This window comes from Danio rerio, chromosome 21 (assembly GCF_049306965.1).
Source record: "Danio rerio strain Tuebingen ecotype United States chromosome 21, GRCz12tu, whole genome shotgun sequence".
In the NCBI taxonomy this organism is placed as follows: domain Eukaryota; kingdom Metazoa; phylum Chordata; class Actinopteri; order Cypriniformes; family Danionidae; genus Danio; species Danio rerio.
Genome location: NC_133196.1, coordinates 43,514,399 through 43,531,087, shown reverse-complemented (window position 1 = coordinate 43,531,087; position 16,689 = coordinate 43,514,399). Strand labels below are relative to the sequence as shown.

Here is a 16,689-nt window from a genome sequence, read left to right as displayed (position 1 = left end):
AATTCTGTAACACAGTCATCATCTCACAAGGGAAAACACTGTATAGCGTTTGTTGCTATGAGCAGTAAGCCTACTCAATGTGTTTTTTTTTTTTTTTTTTTGGTTATTGTGGCAAAACCAGCAGTCCACTAATAATGAAATATATACATTTTTACAATTTTGCCAGATTCCTTTTCGTCAAAATATTACAGCAGCAAAAGCAGAACCCACAGCAGACAAATATAAGTCATATTAAAATGCACCAGCAGTCCACTAATAATGAAATATATACATTTTTACTGTTTTGCCAGCTTCCTTTCCTTCAAAATTTTACAGCAGCAAAAGCAGAACCCACAAAAACCAAATATAAGTCATATTAAAATGCTATGCAACTCTGCAAAACTAGCTTTTGATGATATGCGTATCAAGCTGCAAATAAATCAGAAAACCTTTAGGTTGGAGAGAAGATTGTGGATTGTATTTTTGATTTTTCTTCTAGTTGTTTATATTTCAAACAAGATGATGTCACTACACCAGCCAGTGTTGAGTAAGCTACTTGGAAACTGCAGTGGGCTAAGCTATTATTTACTCTACAGGGGTCACCAACATGTTGCCCGCGAGCACCAGGTTGTCTGCAAGGGTTACATGAGTTGCCCGCAGGCCTGTTCTAGAAATAGCTCACAATAGCACCACTTACAAGTAAAAGCTGCATCTAATATTTTTGTAAGTATTCTTTTTAAATCCCACTTGCATTTGTGTAAATTTGAAAATGACATTAAGTTAACGCATGCGATACTTAGAAATATTTTACGCGTAAAAAAATATTAACGCAATTACCTAGTTGCAGTTTTTTTTTCCTATTGTGGTCGACATGTGTTTAACATGTAAAGAAATATGGATAAGACCAGTGAAGGAATCTTCGAAGGAAAGTTTCAGTATAAAGTTTCAGTATAAAATATTCAATTTCAGAGATGTACATATATTCATATATTGTAAATCTCCGTTCATAGCTAATAAAACCTGTGTATAATGTTGATAGTACATCCATCTGTAAATATTACCATAGTTTTTCTATAACTGCACTTTATAACTTATATCTGTATCGTGCACTTGCTGCTATTGCACTGCTGGTTAGATCTAAACTGCATTTGGTTGCATTGTACTTGTACATGTGTGATGACAATAAAGTTGAATCTAGTCTAATCTAAAACAATTAATAATACCAAACTATCCAGCATTTCCTCCAAAGTTTCATGTCATTTCGGGTTTAACTGCAGTTTGGTATTTTCACTTTCATTCTGCAACATATTGTTCATGCCCCATGACAATTATTGGCTGAGAATATGAAGTAAGGACTGCTGAAAGAGTGTTGTTTTAATGGAATTTGATACCACACGCTGAATGGAAAGAAAAAACCTCTGCATTTCGTTGGGTGTCTGTGGTACTTTAAGGTAATTAAAAATGGCTGTTTACATGGTAGACTCTTAATCAGTATTGTCTTAATCATGATAAAATCGTTGTAATGGTGTCGATGCAAACGTATTCAGTGAAAGTGCCAGATGATGTCCTTTAAGGAGATTCCATGAGCCCTCAAATGTGTCATTAAGTTTAATGTGTTTCTCTCTTACACACAACTTTTGTAAAGCATCTGCTTCATGCTGCTGTGTCAGAATCCTTGCTTGTAAAATATAGCCATACTTTAGAACGCTTAGTTAAAGCAAATTTAATGAACGTGATTGTGCGTTTTGATGAATCTGCAGTGGTGTAAAGAGTACAAAAAAATCCTACTCAAGTAAAAATACCACTCCTTGCCTAAAAATGTAGTGCAAGAAGAGTAAAACTATCTGTTGTAAATATTACTCAGAGTATAAGTAAAAAGTAGACCTTACAAAAGTACTCAAGAGTAGTGATGCTGATGTGATTACATATAATTTGTGCATGTGTGTGTAAGCGTAACATTCTGTAGTGCATTTAGTTATTGCCCAGCAGGCACACAACGTCATAAGATGAAATATTAGGTTGGATTTAGGTTGTGATGTCAGGTGACCAAAATTCAATGGCTCTTGTTTCACTCTTGCTGATGCTTGTGCTCTCATGCATTGCTTGGTAAACTTTTCACCAATTGCACAATGGGCACAGCAGCTGTGGCGTTTTGCTTACACTCCCCCAACACCACGTTGGAGGGAAACTTCCTGGTTTTGTCCGAAACCCACATCCTCTGAAGAAGGAAAAATAGACACTGTGTTTTTGTTGCCACAGCAGCTGGGTATCCATTTGTAGAGCTAAATGTTCAGCGATTCTTCTGAGAAGTCTGGCTTGCTCTCTTGCGCATGCTGGCTGTATACTCACTATGATACAATAACAGCACGTGTGGGAGCTGCGCTATGCCAACTCTTAGGCATTCATTGGCCCATTATCTTACTCTACAAAGTGATTGGTCAGCTAGCAATCTCCCAAAGTGTGTAGACACCAAGTCCATTACACTATAACAGACGTAACCATGATGTTTTGCAAACACTTTAAACAACTTGCATGTAGAGGTTTTTAATATAAGCATACCATGTATTTATTAACCTAAATATATCTTGCAAATCAGTACATGAATGATTCTCAGTTACTAATGTTGCAACCGACCAGCAATAAAATAAATGTTTAAAGTTTATTTTAACAAGAATACTAAATCCCAACCTTGTGCAGTGTTCCTGTTCCTGTTATTTTACAAAATATTTCTACACTACCCTACCCTACCACATAGACAGACTTCCGCTGAATCATAACCTGTAAGTGTGATTAAAATAGTTGCCTCCTTGTTCATTGTAAAATACAAAATATGTATTTAGTTGTACATCGTATTCAAATGGCATCTAAAAATTGATGAAGGGAGCTTTCTCCGTTTTTGAGCTCGTGATCCTGTGATGTCTGTCATTGCTAGACTAACATCAGCTGTTTTTCATACTAGATGTGGAAAGCAATGCATTAGGAAGCCATTCACCTTTGCTTTTATTTTAATAGCTTAATAAAACACACCTCCAACAAGATCCCACACTCCACAGTTGGAATTCAAATTAGTTTGCAAATGTTTATTAATTATTACTAAATCTATATTGTTGGTATTACTAGCAGTTGTGGTTAGGAATAGAGCGATATGCTAGTGTAACTGCATTGTTTTAATAAAGCATTCATGGATTGACCTTACAATGCATGTACTCTGTAATATGGCTTCAACTGCCAGGACTAGTAAGCTTTGTTAGCTTGCCCAGGTTTGTCTGATTGTGGTTGGAGCTAAACTATGCAGGACATGTCCTTCAGGATTGTGTTCGAGCACCCCTGGCATACTGTAGTGTGTTCATGATTTTGAAGGTCTTTTTTAGCAAAAAGAACACAGAACAATGGGAGTTTTAACAACAGGCGAAGAGACCATGGATAAATCATGGCACAACACTGCTGTCCATAAATTTATGTAGTCCCACTTTATGAATGCCTTCATACTCAAAAGGTCAAAAGGTGGGATATGTAGGTCCAATCCCAATTCTTTTTTGTACCCCTACCCCTTCCCCTTCCCCTTGGCCCTTACAACCGAGGGTGAAGGGGAAGGGCTTCAAAATTTACCCCTAAGCATTGGGACAGCACTTGCGATTTCTTGCTTCATATGAGATCAGAAGATCGCGACTGCTGTAGTTATTCCAGTTGTGTTATTTTTTGGTATTTATCTTCAGGAAATCACTGAAGGCATATATCATGTTATCATAATGTGGCAATAAGATCGTAATACTGTGCATTTAACACAGTGGCCATACTCATCAATTCAAAAATACAAAAACAGCATTAACATTATAGCAGACACTGTAAAAAGCTCATTGACAGCCACACACTTTTCTGACAGGGTATTCCAGTGTCATCGAGTGCCAGAAAGTTGTGGGACTGCTGTACAGGAGTTATGATTAGGATTATAGATCAGGAATAGATTGCGAAATTTAGCAGTTTTTATTTTAACATTTTTTTTTTAAAGCTTGACGGTAAAACATAAACGCGGTTATGAATATATTAAAACGTGTTTGTTTGTTGTCAAATTCATAATAATGACATAAAATACTAATTTGTGGATCCCCTTACTTCCGGGTGCTGCTGTTAATGGGGTCTTCTGGGAATTTTGTCTTACCCCTTGGTTTCAAGTGTGGTCCTGAAAAGTCTTCGTTTGAAGGGGTGTATACCCCCTGCCCTTACCCCTACACCTTCAAGCTAAAGAGAATTGGGACACCCCTACCCCTTCACGGGCACGCACAAAACGAGGGGTAGGGGTTAGGGGAAAGGCTAAGGGGTAGAATTGGGATTGGGCCATAGAATCAATGACCTAAGACCCTGTAGTCTGGGACATGTGTGATACTGTACTCTCACCTCACTTCATTTTAGGGTTAATGTAAATTGTTAAATACATCTAGTAATTGTTGGAGGTGCTGCAGGTCATGGCATTGGCAAATTCATGACTTTCAGTGTTCAGTTAGAAAGCATTAAAGGAGGAGGAAGAATTGGATTTGGGAACAACTGAATATATTTTGATGCACCCTATTCATATAAGCAGGGCTTGACATTAACTTTTTTGATTACCAGCCACTGTGGCTAGCAGATTTCCAACATTACTAGCAACTCGCCATTTTCACAAGCCACACTTTTCCTGTTGCGAAAATATGTTTTATATGCATAAATTTGACTTTGACATGCTAAAATTACTTGATTTAGATTTTGTGTTATGTCCACATGCCCTCTAATTCATTTAACTTCTTGTGTGTGTTGTGTATGAGCTTGCTCAGTGTGCATGAGCAAATGGGTTGTGTCACAATGCAATCAGTTTTTATTTCACAGGACTTTTCAGGGCTCAAAATTAATTATTTACCACACCAAATAAGTATTTCTTAGCCACAATTTTTTAATGTGTAAAAACAAGGGAAATATAGCTTTATAGGTTCACTTTTTAATTCAACAAAACTTTTCTTCAAAAAACATTACATTTAAAAATTAAGTATTGTCATAAATCTAAAATATGCACAGTAGTCTGTCCTGGCCAAAAATCCCAGACCACCAGTTAACTACACATACACGGGGAGGAATCTTCCATTAAAGCAATGTTTATGTAAAATATATATATAATTGAACCATATTAACAAAAATAACTGTAAGTGAAAGAAAGCAGGTGAAACATACCGCTTTTGATAATGAAAGGATGATCTCATGCACATGGTTAATTTAGGCCTGTTAATAATCTGTTCAAAGAATAATTCAAATGAATGCAGTGACTGCTGCTGCTTACAAAAGAATGTGTATTTTTTATTTTGAGCTCTTGAAAGCAGCAGGACTATCATCGCTCTTTGTCCAGTCTATTTCAAAGGGAACAAATCACACCAGTTGTGCTTCTTCTAGGCATGGTTGCTTTGCGTAAGTAAATGGAAGCGTGCGCGCTTTTTAACAGTCGCGTGCATCACATCACATCACCTATGCGCGTGAGTGATCATCCTCTCGTTCGGTATTTACTTTCTTTTTTTGCTGTTTTGCTTGCGCGAACATAGTTATTTTTGTCAGTCGTGCTGCTTCTCGATTCTAAGATTACATTTGCACGAATATTGGGCCATGCTTATTGTCGAACCCTGCTTTTAAGAAAACTACACTTTGTAGCAGATTTCCAACCAGCCAAAGTGGCTAGTGGAGGTGTCTGTCCAACCCGCCAGAGCTGAAATCTACCCGCATATGGCGGGTTGGCGAGTGATAATGTAAAGCCCTGCGTATAAGTAACGAAGATAGCACTGTCTGTTTAACCTTTTACTTAAATGTTCAAATTTTTATTGTAAGTAGATTGTTTTGCTTATAGTAAGCCAAAATCAACATGTGTTTTTTGGCATTTATTTTCCACCATGTATCATATGTATACAACTTATTTTAAATTAATTTTAGTTTCATGTAAATTATTATACAAATACTGAAACAACAAGAGTACAGAAAAAAGGTGCAAAATGCAGTCACATTACTACAGTTTTCTCAGCCATACATGTTTAATTTTTCACATTCATTAAAATCTTTTATCTGTAATAAAAGTATATAATCAGCTAAAGGACTCACTTCTTTCTACTCCAGAGTTTCACAAACTTTTGTCTAATCTCTTTGTTTTGTAAACCATACACTAAAGGATTTAAACCTGGTGGTACAACATGGAACATTATACTAGCTAGTTTCCTGTTGTCAGAGTATTCAGGAAAACGGTGAAGGAAAATAAAAGTGGCTCCAGAAATGAACATGATTAAGTAAACAGCTAAATGAGTGCTGCAGGTCTTTATGGCTTTGCTGTTGAGTGCTTTGTTCTTGCTGGTTACACATACAGTAGCAATTTTGACATATGTTACAACTATAGATAATGCAGACAGACTGAATACAACTACAGTATAAACAAGTCCGAACACATTATTAACAGACACATTTTCACAGGACAGTTTAAACAATGAAGCATTGTCACAGAAAGGATTTTCAATTTTATACCTACAATGTGAAAGACGTATTGTAAGGCCTAACATAATTGTCACCAAAAGAACGGCCAAGCTCCAAACAATTGCTGAGAGTACAATAACCATTTTATTGGTCATGATAGCTGTATATCTCAGAGGATTACATATAGCCACATATCTGTCAAAGGCCATGATCATCAGCACATAGTGACATGCTGCTGTAAATATATGCACAAAATAAGCTTGAACAACACATTCCGCATAAGATATAAAACGTTCAGAGGTTTCCCTTAAAATATCCAGAAGTAAACGTGGCATGACAACTGTGGTCCCAATAATATCATTCAGTGGTAAGTTACAGAACAGAAAATGCATAGGTTCATGCAGATTCTTGTCTGTTGATATCAGAAATATAAGTCCAGCATTTGATATCATTGCAAAGACATAAGCCAAGAGAAACATGATAAAAACAGGCTGAGATGACTGAGGTGTGACTTTCAGTCCCTCGACGAGGAGAAGGCTATTTGTGAATGTCAGGTTGTCCATGAGCACTGTACACAAACTCTTTCAACAGAAAAACAAACAGATATTAATTACATATAATCATATACATATCCTACATTATAATTTCTTAAACTGCATATAAGCCTTACTACTAATGCTAACTAGAATCCAGCTCTACCAATATTGAATTTTACTTTAGAAATATAACTACAGCATCTTGCCTCTGTGGAATGTTCCCCCTGAAATGATTAGGATAAAAAAATAATGGTCCTTGCCTTTTAATATGTGGTTTATATAGAATCTTTGACATTGTCATAACCCAACTGGGGAAAGCCAAATTTTGCATTTGTTGTCAGGAGCAGCAAGGCTGTGTGTTTCCAGCAACACATAAGGTTGTTGAATAATAAGTCTGAAATGTGATTTATAGAATTTTTAAAGAAGCAAAGTAATAAAAAAAAATATAAAGAGAGATATAATGCCTATTAAAATGATTAGAAACCATTGCCAGAAACACCCTGGAGTTTTGACAGTAGGCTATGCTTAACAGTCTAGGTCAGGCATGTCCAAACTCAGTCCTGTAGGGCCGATGTCCAGCAAAGTTTAGTTCCAACCCCAATCAGACACACCTAGGCTAGCTTATTTAGCTCTTACTAGGTTTTCTAGAAACATCCTTGCAGGTGTGTTGAGGCAAGTTGGAGCTAAAATCTGCAGGACATCTGGTCTAGGTTATTGAAAAATGGTACTGAATATGATGCAAACATTAAAGAAAGATGTGTTTTAGATTATATGGATTATGCTTCTATGTAAATTGCGTTGAGTTGTTTCTGTTTGAATCATACTACTGTTAGTCTGTAATGTGTCCACTGATGTACATTCACCAGCAACAACATCCACATTCAAACTTCTTAAGGCTTTTTTTGCACAAAATATACACTCCTGAATAAAATCTTTATACTGGGGGAAACATATAAAGTATTCAAAATTTGCACTGGTAGATCGTAATCAGGTTGTGATTCTGCTTTGAAATGCCAAACAAAGATACAGGTGCAACACATAAAAAACAGAGAGTAGACAATGAAACATTGAAATTACATGAAAATTGCACACAAACTCAAACAGGCTGTTCATCAGCTGATCAAAAGTTTAGGACCATAGACTAACTTCATGCGGCCGCCATTAAAAAAAGCAAAATCGAGGCTGCGGTGGGAACGTTGGAATGTTGCCTACCTGGCTGTATATCTTATCAGTGAAGAGAAATCGACACAAATTTATCATTTCACCAACTTCCGAGTGACCCGAAGGTCCGTTCTGAATGGAAAGTGAAAATAAAAAGGCATATCAGACCTCGGGGTGGCGCAGTAGGAACAGGAACAGTAAGAAAGTCGCTGGTTCGAGCCTCGGCTGGGTCAGTTGACGTTTCTGTGTGGAGTTCTCCCTGCATTCGTGTGGGTTTGCTCCGGTTTCCCCCACAGTCCAAAGACATGAACAGGTGAAATGACTTCCCACACCACAAAATTGCCATTTTGGAATTTGCAAGGGAGCCCTAAAGATGGGACATTGAAAAGTGGAATAAAGTTTTGTTCTCTGACAAAAAAACTTCCAACATTACTGGCATGACAAGGAGATTCCACAGGAGATGTTTTCTTCACAGCACAGTGGTGGAGGTTTCATTATTATATTCTGGTTTGTTTTTTTCTTCAATGGTAAAATTAAACTTCAGGTTATGCAGGGGCATCAAACAGCTGCTGGTTATGTGAATATGTTGCAGCGGGCATTCCTCTGTACTGAGGGCCCTCATTTGTGCAGTAATGACTGGATCTTTCAACAGGACAACACTACAATTCACCATGCCCGTCTGACAAAACGGTTCTTCCAGGAGAACAAGAAGTTGTTCTTTTGGACAATCCTGCATACTCCCCTGTTGTAAATCCTATTAAGAACATTTGGGGATGGATGGCAAGGGAAGTTTCTCCATCTTAAAGCCATCTTAAACACATGGAGCAGCGTTACCATTAGCGTCCTGGAAACACTTGCAAGGCAAGGCAAGGTATGTTTATTTATATAGCACATTTCATACACAGTGGCAATTCAAAGTGCTTTACACAAACAGGAATAAAAGACAAAAGTATTTGAAAAATAAAAACTAATAATAAAAAATATTAAAAGCAGATTAAAACAAATTAAATGTGTTAAAACAGATTATAAAACAATGAAAAAGAAGAGAAAAACATAATAGTGCGATCTGTCAGATGCAGCACAGTGCTTATTCAGTAAAGCCACAGCTAAACAGATGTGTTTTCAGTCTTGATTTGAATGTGCCTAACGTTGGAGCACATCTGATCATTTCTGGAAGCTGATTCCAGCAGCGAGGGGCACGGTTTTTCAGCACGGTTTTTGAGATGATAGTATGCTGATTTACTAACTGCTTTGACATGACTGTTGAAACTCAAATCTGACTCCAAAGACACACCAAGATTCTTGACCTTATCTTTTGTTTTTTTACCCTTAGTACCAAGGTACGCATTCACCTTGAAAACCTCATCTGAGTTCCCAAATGCAACAACTTCAGTTTTCTCTTTGTTTAACTGAAGAAAGTTTTGGCACATAGAAATGTTAATTTTGTCAATGTATTGGTAGAGGATGTCAATGGGGCTGTAGTCATAAGGCAGCAAGTAGATCTGAGTGACATAGCAGGGGTAGGAAATTTGGTTCTTCTCATTATTTGGATCAGAGGAAGCATATAAAGGTTGAACAGGAGAGGTGACAAAATCGAGCCTTGTGGGACTCCACATGTCATAGGTGTCCCTTCAAGGTAAGATGTGAACCATTTGAGGACCATCCCAGACAGCCCAACCCAGTTTTCCAGCCTATCCAGAAGTGTGCTGTGATCAACAGTGTCAAATGCAGCACTGAGATTGAGCAATGCCAGCACTGTTAGTTAATTTTGCCAATGAAAAGGAGATTTGAGATTGGCCTGTAATTGCTCAATAGTGGTTATCCAGGTTGCTCTTCATCAAAAGGGGTTTAACAACTGCAGTTTTAAGTGATTTTGGAAAAATCCCTGATTGAAGTGAACCATTTACCTCTTCCATTTCTAAACAGTTAAACACTGTTTTGAAGAATGATGTGGGGAGCGTGTCAAGACTGCAGGTTGATGTTTTCATAATTTGCTTGACCTCTTCTAAGATTTTACTATTAATTGCCAAAATAGAATCTATTTTATCTAAATATCTGTTCATTGCAGCGGTACATTGGGACTTAATGACTGAGATTTCTCACATGACAGCCCCCCCCCCCCCCAACTACCCATCTGAACATCCTCCTATAAGTTCGGGTCATTCTAGTATTAACTGCACCAAACATACAAAACCGCTTCGACCCTACTATGCAGAAGGATACCACTGAATTCATCCATAAATGTGCTCCATGCATTATGCACAAACATTCCCACCTTCAACCAGCAGGTCTCACGACACATCGATGTCCATCGACTTTGTTACTGACTTACTGTACCTCCCTCTCAGGGCAACACAACCATTCTCACTGTTATCAATAGAATCTCCAAGGCCTGTCATTTGATGCTATTTCTTAAGCTCCATTCTGCACTTGAGATAGCAGAGCATCTGTGTAACATTGTATTTTGTTTCTAAGGACTCCCAGATGACATTGTGTCAGATCGCGGGTGACAATTCACAACTAGAGTATGGAAGGCAGTCTGCCAAAAACTCACTATTAACATTAGCCTTACATCCAGATATCACCTCAAATCTAATGGTCAGGCGGAGAGACTGAATCAAGAATTAACCAGATTCCTCAGAACACACCACAGCAACAACCAGACCGACTGGAATCAATACTTAATGTGGGCAGGATATGCATAGAATTCTATCCTTAAGCATATCACTGGTGTGTCCCCATTCAAAAGTATTTTAGGATATCAACTTCCATTATTCCCTTGGTCAGGCAAACCACAGATGTTCCAGAGTTGGTAGATGGTGCACAGATATAATTATTGGCTAAACTGGCATTGGATGGGTTAAAAGAACCAAAACAAAGACAGACATTTAAGCACGAAATGCAGAATTTCAATGCAGAATGTTTTTCAGATAAACAAGTATGTTCACTTCATATTTCTTAAATATCTGCAAACATATTATAATATTTTTATGCTTTAGAAGAGTCAAAAACCTACATACAGCACCTTTAAAGAACAACAAACAAAAGCACCAGGTTTTTATGTTGTCTGTGATGTTGGCTAATGTTGATGTTCGCTCCGATGTTGATGCTGTTCAACAGCATTTCTTTACTTCATTTTGATGGGTCTAATGTGACAACAGATGAGCAGACGACTATACCTTAAAATAAATAACTGTTTTAATTAACCTAAATGCATAACAGTTAACATTCTTGAAAATACATGTTTGGAAATAGTTTGGCATTTGTCATTTTTTATACGGTTAAAGTTTGTTTAAAATAATGTGTGTTTCTACTTATAGACACCTGAATGTGCATAACAGACTATTAATAATGCTCTTAGTTGTATAAAGATACAAAAAATTTGTTGAGGATTTGTTGCATGTCTACTAATACACCACCAAAAATCACCCAAACTGGTAAAGATTTACTGGCTAATATATTGTAATGATTGCATAAGAACAATTTAAAGATAAACTCAACCTAGATGAAAGTAAACAGAAATTAATTTGTAAATGAACTTATGGTAAGCAGACTATTTCAATGAGGACCATCAAAATAAAGTGTTACTATATTTTAAAGAAAGCTGAAAATCCGTAACCACTAACTTTCATAATAGGAAAATAAAATACTATGGAAGTTAATGATTGCAAGTTTGTAACACTTTTTGAATAATTTTTGAATTACTCAAAATATCTTGTTTTGTGTTTAATAGAAGAAACTCAAAGAGGGTTAAAACATGTAATAGGTGAATAAATGATTTGAGAATATTTTTCATTTTCTGTGTAACTACACCTTTATCTGTATTTGGTTATGGGAATAGTTAAATTGGTTATAAAAAAGATGTATAAAATGCTTAAAAATAATAGCCTTCAATGGATAAATATGTTAAAAAATATTTATTGATCCTGTTAATAATTTCAACAAAAATTAGCTTACACCTTGGTAAATTATAAAGGCTGTTAAGCCTGTTTTTTTGCATGGAAAAAAAAATGATATAGGAACAATCATATTGCAATTTTGATTAATTAACAACCAAAAAGTAGCAAGTAGCACAGTAGCGAGCACAGAGATTGGATGTAAAAAGACACCCATTTTTTAATTTATTTTTTGTCAAATGTAGTGCAGTACATTTATTAGAATACAATTCATTTAAATACATTTAACAGAAAAAGAAACTTATGGCATGCATAATATGAGAATAGTGTTTTAACAAAACCAATGTTTGGATAATATTTTAAACAGTTTCATAAATGCATTTCACAAGTACAGATTGATAAATTCTGTCTTTTATTAGTTATAGCAGAATGAGAAAGAAAAGAATTGAGAACTGTACTAAATTACTATGTATTTTCAAGATTTAGTAGCATGTTTACAGAAGTAGAAGGGATACAAATTTACTTTACATTAACCTTGTTTCTAGAGCAAAGTTTGCTAGTGTTTTGTCTTATCTCTTTGGTCTGTAAACCATATACTAAAGGATTTAGTCCTGGTGGAGCAATATGAAACATTATACTAGCTAGTTTTCTGTTTTCAGAGTGTTGAGGGGAACGATGTAAAAAAATCATAATGGCACAAGAAACAAACATGATTAAATAAAGAGCTATGTGTGTGCCACATGTTTTCATGGCTTTACTGTTGAACGAGTTGTGTTTTCTGTTTCTAAAGGATGCAGCAATCTTTCCATATGTTACAAATACAGACCCAAGAGAGAAGGTAAACATAACGACAGTAGAAAATATTCCAAACAAATTATTAATAACAACACCCTCTTCACAGGACAGTTTAAACAGAGAAGCATTGTCACAGAAAGGGTTTTCAATGTAAGACCTGCAACGAGACAGGCGTAAACTAAGTGCTATCATAACGGTCACGGCAATTACTGACACCCCCCAAGCCAATGCTGAGAGTCTAACCACCATTTTATTGCTCATTATAGCTGCGTATCGCAGTGGTTTACATATAGCCACATATCTGTCAAAGGCCATAATTATCAGTACAGAATGGCTTACACTCGCAAAAACATGAACAAAAAAAGCTTGAACCACACACTCCGTGTATGTCATATATCGCTGTGAGGCTTCCCTTAAAATGCCTTGCAGTAAGCGTGGCATAATGACAGTGCTCCCTATTATATCATTTACTGGCATGTTACAAAACAAAAAATGCATAGGATTATGCAGATTCTTTTGAGTTAAGATCAGGATTGTAAGTCCAATGTTACATCCCATTGTAAAGACGTAAATCAAAAGAAGCAGGATGAAGGCAGGATAGGAAGACTGAAGTGTAACTTTCAGTCCCTCCACGAGGACAACGTTGTTTGTCAATGTCAGGTTGTCCATTCGTTGGTCTACACAAAAACTGCAAAAAGACAACCAAACCTGTCTCTATTTGTTTACATATACAAAAGAGCCTTATGCATACATTTTATATAACAGTATCTAATAATTGTCTGATCAATTTTTACTCACTGCAGTAAAACTTAAATATGTAATGCAAATTATTTGTAGATCAAAAAAATATTTTAAACTTTCACTAAAAGTTGTCTGTAATTACCAAAAGTAAGTTCTTGCTTCACATATGTTTAGTTGCTTAATATTAAGTAGCTAGTAGTGTTCTATTTGTACATCAACAGTTCTCTTAAGACCTTTACCTGTTTTCTGCCTTTTTATAGAGCATGTAGCTTGAATATGTCTTGCTTTGATGCTGTCATCACCCAAGAGGTGGAAATAAATAGTTCTTCGTTGTACAGTATGTGTATAGCCTCACTCTGCAGCAAACTATATATATAAATATAGCCACATTATTAACCACATTTTTTGACACTGAACAAGTTGAAAGGTGTCATTTTATCGTCTTTGCTATGACAGCCCATATACATAGAAATGTCCTGTTAGGTCATTATTTTAGTGGGCTTTGCTTTTCTGGTGAGCATAAGTGGGTCATCCATAGATACAGGTACATTAACAGTATATCAACAGAGTGGACTAGAATATTGAGCTACTTTGAACATTGACTGTGGTGCACACTCCAATATGGTCGGCATAGCAACAAACTGCCCTTGCATGCCACATTGAAATGAATTGGTTTCATAGCACAGTGCTTTCCACATCCAGCGTGAAAGCCACTTCAGCCCATACAATCAATACGCCTTGAGTGTGAAAGTGAAACCAGCGAACTGAACACTGGGTGGCAGTACAGTGCAGCATAACCATTTTTCTCCTTCAACCAAAAAGCTAAATATGCCAATTTCAGTTCATTATTTTCATTATGTGATGTACAGTGCATTCATAGCGTTTCACTTTTTCCACAATTTTGTTACAGCTTTATAAATTCAATTTAAATTAATTTGTTTTTTCAAAATTCTACACACAATACCCCATATTGACAATGTGAAAAAAAAATTAAAGTTGCAAATTTCAAGTTTATTAATAATAAAAACCTGAAAAGTCACATGTACATAAGTATTCACAGCCTTTGCTCAATACTTTCTTGATGCACCTTTGGCAGCAATTACAGCGTCAAGTCTTTTTGAATATGATGCTACAAGCTTGGCACATCTGTCTTTGGGTCTTTTTGCCCATTCCTCTTTTCAGTTCCTCTCAAGCTCTATCAGGTTGGATGAAAAGCATTGGTGTACAGCCATTTTCAGTTCTCTCCAAAGATTTTCAATAGGATTTAGGTCTGGGCTTTGGCTGGGCCACTCAAGGACATTAATCGAGTTGTTGTGAACCGTCGCCCCAGTCTGAGGTCAAGAGCACTCTGAAGCAGGTTTTCATTCAGGATGTTTCTGTACATTGCTGCATTCATCTTTCCCTCTATCTTGACTAGTCTTCCAGTTCCTGCTGCTAAAAAAAATTCCCACAGCATGATGCTGCCACCACCATGCTTCACTGCAGGGATGGTATTAGCCTGGGGATAAGCAGTGCTTGTTTTTTTCCAAAGATAACGCCTGGTATTTACTTTAAAAAAAGTTACATTTTAGTCTCATCAGACCAGAGAATTTTGTTTTATATGGTCTGAGAGTCCTTCAGATGCCTTTTGGCAAATTCCAGGTGGGGAGTGGTTTCCATCTGGCCACTCTACCATACAGGCCTGATTTGGGGATAGCTGCACAGATGGTTGTTCTTCTGTAAGGTTCTTCTCTCTTCACAGAAGAACGTTGGAGCTCAAATAGGGTGACCATCGGGTTATTGATCACCTCCCTGACTAAGGCCCTATTTACACTAATGCTTTTTCATTAAAAACACATAACTTTTGCTTTAGTTACACCATCTGTCCACATTACGCCAGAGTTTCGAGCACCGAAAACGGAGCGTTTTTGGAAACGCTGAAGAGGCTGTTTTCATTCTAAAACGCTGCTGCTCTGTCTCACTGTGGATGGGGGAAAATGGAGACATTTGAAAATAGAGGGGGGGATGCAGACATTTGCCTCTCTGATTGGGGCTTTTCCTCAATATTAAGTAGCCTACACACAGTTTAGTCCTGCATCCTCTCCTTGTAAGTTCAGACTTTGCAAGTTTTATATGGAAAAGACTCCCGAAGACATGTCGGGTAAATCTTCAAAGGAAACAGTGTACTTTATAACCTCAATCATCATCCTGAATACATACTTATATCTTAACAATAAACTGAAAACATGATATAAGGAACTGCTATTTTCATTTTGATATTAACAACTTAACAGACAGCAGAAATGTTGAGGTCCTTTAGCTTTACCTTCAGTGTATGCATATTTATAACAAAATGGAGCCTATAACATCTCTGCCTCCTTTCATTTTTATTAAAAATGCGAAACACACCCTCTCTTTTGCTGAATATCAGTTTAAATAATCAATAATGGCCATTAAAACAGTATAACGTACAATAAGTTTACACATTATAGGAAATAAAGGCAGACAATTAGTCAATATACAGAATGGACGTAGTTGCATTAATTATTAACTTATCATTGCACTCAGCCAAAACACGTCACCTGAGAACAAGTATAGATTCAAAAGACAACAAGATGAATTAAATATCACGTTTAACAAATATAGATAGATTAGATCCAGTGGTTGATCCTTGATGAACAGTCCGGCAAACACAGCCCTCATCTGGCTAGATATGCTGCAGCGCATTTCAGAGTGTGTGTGGTCATGTGATGTGGGTTTTCAGTGGTGTGGTGTAGACGGAGAGTTGTTCAGAAACGCTGTGTGAAACGCTAGTGTGGAGGCGGATCGTTTCCTTCTAAAACGCCGTTTTAAAACTAAAACGTACTAGTGTAAACGGGGCCTAAGGCCCTTCTCTCCGATCACTCAGCTTAGATGGCCGGCCAGCTCTAGGAAGATTCCTATTGGTTCCAAACATCCTCCACTTACGGATGATGGAGGCCACTGTGATCATTGGAACTTTCAGATGAGCAGAAACACAGCCTTGTGCTTGTTTCTGTTTGTCTACAGACAATTCCTTTGTCCTCATGCTTCGTTTGTGCTTTGACATGCACTATCAACCCTGGGACCTTATGTGTATGCCTCTCAAATCA

General features: G+C 36.9%; 2 protein-coding genes across 2 annotated transcripts; both read right to left on the bottom strand.

Moving 5' to 3' along the window:
- Window positions 1-107: 107 nt before the first annotated feature.
- Window positions 108-7,013, bottom strand: or70a7 (olfactory receptor, family 70, subfamily A, member 7). The gene has a single exon (XM_017353057.4). It carries the CDS (start codon window positions 7,011-7,013, stop codon window positions 6,084-6,086), a length of 930 nt encoding a protein of 309 aa, XP_017208546.1. The 3' UTR covers window positions 108-6,083.
- Window positions 7,014-12,562: 5,549 nt separating this feature from the next.
- Window positions 12,563-13,507, bottom strand: or70a16 (odorant receptor, family 70, subfamily A, member 16). The gene has a single exon (NM_001128566.1). It carries the CDS (start codon window positions 13,505-13,507, stop codon window positions 12,563-12,565), a length of 945 nt encoding a protein of 314 aa, NP_001122038.1.
- Between the last annotated feature and the right edge of the window lie 3,182 nt (window positions 13,508-16,689).

Excerpts from the sequence above, each read along its gene's own strand:
- or70a7 (XM_017353057.4), bottom strand. The coding sequence starts at position 7,013 with ATGGACAACCTGACATTCACAAATAGCCTTCTCCTCGTCGAGGGACTG.
- or70a16 (NM_001128566.1), bottom strand. The coding sequence starts at position 13,507 with ATGGACAACCTGACATTGACAAACAACGTTGTCCTCGTGGAGGGACTG.